Source organism: Camelina sativa, chromosome 17 (genome assembly GCF_000633955.1).
Source record: "Camelina sativa cultivar DH55 chromosome 17, Cs, whole genome shotgun sequence".
NCBI classification, from domain to species: Eukaryota; Viridiplantae; Streptophyta; class Magnoliopsida; order Brassicales; family Brassicaceae; genus Camelina; species Camelina sativa.
In genome coordinates this window covers 7523421-7529420 of record NC_025701.1, presented here as the reverse complement: position 1 = coordinate 7529420, position 6000 = coordinate 7523421, and the positions used below count along the sequence as shown (strand labels likewise).

The window sequence follows — 6000 nt, the reverse complement described above, 5'->3', positions numbered from 1 at the left end:
AACATCGAAGAGAGAGACATTATGAGACACGACAACAAGAGCATGTTCTTACGACCGAGCGATGAGTCGGCGAGTGTAGAAAGAGCTAAGCCGCCTATCAGACAGCCGAGGAAGAAAGAACTTGCAGGCAATCCCATGAAGAACGAGCCAGCGCATTGTAGGCCCCACTCGGATATGATTGACACGTGTGGGTCGAAGTCCCACGACCAGGTTTGGTTGGGTAAGGTGCAGAGGTTGGAGGAAGTGTTGCATACCGAGTCGGTACAGTGCCACGTGGGTTGTGAGTCAGTGAAGACAGTGATGAACGTTTGCTGAGCGTCGAAGAACCAAGCGAATGAGATTAAAGCGGCTTGGAGGAACTGTGCCCATCCGAAGTTTCCGATGCATTGCTCTATCGTCTCATCGAGGGATCTTGGTGGTGAAAGCTTTGACTCCGACGAGTTGGAAAGAAACGGCCGAGTCGAGTCCGCCATATATATAAGGAGAGATAAGGTCTTTCTTTCGTTCTGTTGTGTTTGAATTGATTTACATGTCTATTAATTTTTGCTATTCTATATATAGAGAATGAATTACAACTTGCGTGTGCAATTAAATTAAACTTCTTATATAAGTAGTGAAGTATTACTTTGTTTTGTAGTTATTTTACGTACGGTAAATTATTTGGATCTTTAAAGTTAATTTTAGAATGATTGGAAAAATCTTTTTTTTTTGGTAAAAGATTGGAAAAAATCTTGAAAATATTGTGATGGACATTACAATGGTATAACTTAAGTACTTAGTTTAAATGCAATACTTCCCGTGAGTCCGTGACAAGGATCAAGCAGGACTTTTCTAGAATATGGCATGTGTCCGAAGAATTAGTGATTCTTCTTAGTTACTTTGTTTTTTCTGTTCTAACCCGTTATATATATAAAACGCATTTATTAGATATGTTCAACAAGATAAATAATGAATCCTATAATTACTCACGATGGCTAAAGTGAGTGGCTGAGGATGACCGTCATGCCCACCGTCGTTAATTAGCTGCATACCACTAGCTCAACCACTTTAATTTGGAGTTAGCTATCTATTTTTGGGCCACTTCCTATCATATATTTTTTTAGATGGGTTTTTATTTTTTATTTTCTTCTTGATATACATCTTGCAAAAAAATAGAACGGTTTAATTAATTTATTAAAATCTTTGTAAGAAATACATATTTTTTGGGTAAATCTTATTGTAAGATAAGTACAAAATTACAATCAATAGATGTCGTAACTGCTATAATATATAATAAAAATTACAATAATTATCAAGTTGCACTGGTTGTTGGCTTGCTGCAGTTGGACAAGATGAGCTTGATCGAATTGCTTTCCAGGGCATGGGAGATCTCTTTTCGAGTGTCTTAATTGGTCATTTGGAAGCTTGTACGTAGCTTCATGTAAGAGAGAACCTAAATAAAATATAGAAATTTATGAGAGGCATTATAATCGTATACAGAAACATTGGTATGTCTAATATGTAGATGGATGCGCTGTTTCTTCATGCAGTTTATATCAATATTCGATTTTTTTTTGGTCGGCATATAAGTGTTTTAATCATAAAATTAAATACAACATTTCAAAATAAATATGATAGACATGTTTGAACTAAGAATACTAAATTATGAATTATAGTGAAACAATTTGACCGGATACCTGTTTACTTTAATTCTTAACATACATAAAAGGCTAAAAAAGCTGGTATAGTTTTTTCATTGGTTTCATTTTAATAAATACTTTTGAAAGAACTTAATTAGTACTGTATTTGAGGTTCAAATTCAATTAAGATCTTTTCATATCTGAATTAGTATTTAAAATTTTTGGAACTCACTTTTTGTCCTTTATAGTTGTCAGAGGAACAAATTACTTTGCTGGAATCGACACTACAGTATTATATTAGCTTACCAAAATAACTACTCCAATTAATTTGCTATACTACAGTAAAAAAAGAAATACTATGCATTTTCTGATTTAGTATGTTTAATCCGCTTTTAATGGCAAAAATTAAATGTGCCGACAAGAAAAATAATGGCCATAATAACAGTGGCATGGAGTAATTGAAGGAAAATCACGTAAATGTAAACCCCTCAAACTCCAATCAAGACAAAATAATTTTTTTTAAGAAAAAACCGAAAAAATATATATTCGTCATTTTAGAAGAAAGTGAAGTTTCTTTCACATTTTATTTTTCCCGTATTGATCTTTGAAGAATGCTCATCGTCGAATCAAGATCAAAATGGATCCAAAGATGTTGTTTTGTTTACCAGAAGGAGATGCATTGTTTAATCCACTCAATACAATGTTTATTCAGATGGCTTGTATCCTCGTTTTCTCTCAATTTTTCTATCTCTTCCTTAAACCTTGTGGTCAAGCTGGTCCCGTTGCCCAAATTCTCGTAAGTGTCTTTTTTTTATTATTATTTTTTTTTGTCAACTGTTTTTTTACTTATTTTATTTTAACATTTTTAGCTTTTAATTTTTTTTCCACAATTTGATTCCTAAACTTTTCTGATATATAAATCCAAACCCCAAATGAAATTCCTACACAAAACCGGTTAAGTAGTAATCAGAAAATTATACTATTTTTCTTAATTAATTCAGGCCGGCATTGTGTTGTTGAGTTCTTTCTCTACTTTTCTAATTGATATTTGAGAATCTATCAAGTCCACAAATTTTCTTTTGAAACTATTCACAATTTACGAATGTGCACTTAAACCCTGAGAGTAACCTGTAGTGCAAGAAACACGAGGATATTAAGAGCGGATATTAATGAGATTTCTTTTTTAAAAAACAAAAATATTAATCAACCAAAACAGTGAAAAATGGGAAAACTCCTTACATAATCAAAAAGTTACAAAAGATACTAAAGAATCAAGAAATTTTTGAGAAATATCCCTTTTGGTGTACTCCTTTTCAAAAATATCTCTTTCATCTATCCATTTTTAAAAATACATCTTTTTAAATATGAAAAATTATAAAGTTTGATGCGGTTCACAAGATACTTCTAGATAATAATTACTACCTCTAGACTAGATCCAAACATTTATAAAGTCTTAAAACATTGTAAAAGGTTTTAAAAAAGTTTACAAGGTTTTTAAAAGATTTTTAAACCGTTTTTAAAAAGTTTTTATATTATATTTATAAAATATATTAAAAAATTTACACACATATAATTATAATTTGTGTATATTTTTATAAGTTTACACACAAATTATGAAAATTTGCAAATTTTTAGTGGATTTTTTGGTAAAGTTTGAAAGAGCGGGTATTTTTAAAAAATAGTATTGCAAAAGAGTTATTTTTGAAATTCACTAGAAAGAAGTAGTTTCAGGAAATTTGATATTTTAATTTGTAAATGTTCTAAAAGAACTGACAGTTTGATTAATTTTGTTCAGGCTGGGATTGTGTTGAGTTTGCTCACAATTATACGCAAAGTCCACGAGTTTTTCCTCCAAAAAGACTCAGCAAGCTATTACATATTTTTCTCATTCCTTTTACGAACAGGTTTCATGTTCTTGATCGGTCTCGAGATCGATCTTGATTTCATGAAACGGAATTTGAAGAACTCCATCGTCATAACGTTATGCTCCTTACTCAGTTCTGGCGTCATCTGGCTCCCTTTCCTCTGGTTTCTCATCAAGTTCATTCAGATCAAAGATGATTTCTTAACATTTTACTTAGCATTCCTCGTTACCTTGTCCAATACGGCAGCTCCTGTCGTCATACGTTCTATCATAGACTGGAAACTCCACACATCCGAGATTGGACGGCTAGCAATCTCATGCGGATTGTTCATCGAGATAAGTAACATATTCCTCTACACAGTCGTCGTTTCTTTCATCTCGGGTACTATGACCGGCGATATCTTTCTCTACTCATTTGCCACCGGAGTTATAATCTTGATTAATAGATTCTTAGCTTCATGGCTCCCAAAGAGAAACCCTAAAGAGAAATATCTCTCCAAAGCTGAAACGCTTGCTTTCATCATCCTTATTTTAATCATCGCGTTAACCATCGAATCCAGCAACTTAAACTCCACGGTTTTTGTGTTTTTCATCGGACTAATGTTTCCGAGAGAAGGGAAAACTTACCGAACGTTGATCAACCGGTTGAGTTACCCGATTCACGAGTTTGTTCTTCCGGTTTACTTTGGTTACATCGGGTTTAGATTCAGCGTCAACTCGTTAACCAAACGCCATTACCTCGTCCTCGGCATGACAGTAGCTCTAAGCCTACTGGGGAAGCTTCTAGGAGTGTTATGCGCTTGTTCATTCCTTAAGATCCCAAGGCGGTATTGGCTTTTCTTGTCAACCATTCTTTCCGTCAAAGGTCATGTCGGTCTTGTTCTTCTAGACTCTAACTTGGTTTACAAGGTATTACAACAAACTATGAAATTTTACTTAATTTAGTACTTTTTCAAGTCAGTTACTAAAATCTTCATCTCCGTGTTATTGATTTACTCTTTGTAGAAATGGTTTACTCCGATAGTTCATGACATGTTCGTTGCTTCTCTGGTGATCATGACATTGTTTAGCGGAATTATGACGTCTTTGTTGCTTAGAACGCAAGCAAAAAGTTTTGCACACAAAAATACATCGCTCGAGTTTTTTGATACTAAAGAGGAGCTACGAGTGTTGACTTGTGTCTACGGCGTTCGTCATGCTCGTGGATCGATCTCTTTAGTCTCTGCTCTAAGTGGCTGCTCTCCTGGAGTTTCGCCTTCGCCGTTTACGCCTTATCTTATGCACCTCATACCCCTCCCGAAGAAGCGGAAAACAGAACTGTTGTACCACGAATTAGACGAAGATGCAGGAAACTCCAACGGTGGAGACGATGAGTTCGGTACTAACGAAGGACTAGAGATAAACGACTCGATCGATTCGTTTACTAAAGACAGAAATATCATGATCCGGCAGGTCAAACTCGTGGCGCAGATGGAGAACATGCACGAAGAGATCTGTAACGCCACTGAAGATCTACGTGTCTCCATCGTGCTTCTTCCCTTCCATAAACACCAGAGGATCGACGGCAAAACAACGAATGATGGGGAAGTTTTTCGACACATGAACCGGAAGGTTCTAAAGCAAGCTCAGTGTTCGATTGGTATCTTTGTGGATAGAAACATAACCGGGTTTCACCAGCTTCATGGGGGTGATTCGGTACAACACGTTGTGGCATTGTTCTTTGGTGGTCCTGATGATCGTGAGGCCTTGTCCTTGTGCAAGTGGCTTACCAACAACTCTCAGATTCACCTCACGGTCATACAGTTTGTCGCGGATGACTCAAAGACAGAGAAACTTGTTGGAGACGCGGTGACCAAGGAGAACAACGAAGTATTCTTGGAGATTGTTAGTAAAGATCAGACCGAAGACGAAACTGATCGAATCTTCTTAGAGGAATTCTATAACAGGTACCTTACAAATACTCTGTTTCTACGTTTACTTTGTTCCTTCAAATGCTCTGTTTTTGGCATTAATAGTACTCTGTTTCTAAAATAATGTCCCTACAAGTATAGAGTAAGTATACTCTGTTTCTGTCTCTTATCTTCATCAGATATATGCATTGTGTTTTTTCGTTTACGGGATGGTTTATTATTTGTCTTGATAGATTTGTAACGACGGGGCAAGTTGGATTCATAGAGAAGCGAGTGAGCAACGGATTGCAGACGCTGACGATTCTGAGAGATATAGGAGAGATGTATTCACTGTTTGTGGTGGGGAGAAACAGAGGAGATTGCCCGATGACGTCGGGAATGAACGATTGGGAAGAGTGTCCGGAATTAGGAACGGTCGGAGATTTCTTGGCTTCATCAAATATGGATGTAAATTCTTCTGTATTAGTAGTCAAAAGACATAGAGACTCATTTGACAGTTTTGTAGATGAATAGCAAAAATACTCTTTAGTTTTTCCCCTTCAATTCATTTATTTTTGCCCTTATAAAAAAATCAACACATACATCACATAATTGGAAACATATGAGA

General features: G+C 35.6%; 1 protein-coding gene across 1 annotated transcript; it reads left to right on the top strand.

The window, feature by feature from the left end:
* On the top strand, window positions 2257-5906 carry LOC104755956 (cation/H(+) antiporter 1). Its single transcript, XM_010478444.1, has 4 exons — window positions 2257-2415; window positions 3415-4392; window positions 4489-5429; window positions 5627-5906. The coding sequence occupies exons 1-4, from the start codon at window positions 2257-2259 to the stop codon at window positions 5904-5906; spliced, it is 2358 nt and encodes a 785-aa protein (XP_010476746.1).

Excerpts from the sequence above, each read along its gene's own strand:
- LOC104755956 (XM_010478444.1), top strand. The coding sequence starts at position 2,257 with ATGGATCCAAAGATGTTGTTTTGTTTACCAGAAGGAGATGCATTGTTT. Across the intron at positions 4,393-4,488 it reads ACTCTAACTTGGTTTACAAG|AAATGGTTTACTCCGATAGT; the intron begins GTATTACAACAA and ends TACTCTTTGTAG. Across the intron at positions 5,430-5,626 it reads TTAGAGGAATTCTATAACAG|ATTTGTAACGACGGGGCAAG; the intron begins GTACCTTACAAA and ends TTGTCTTGATAG.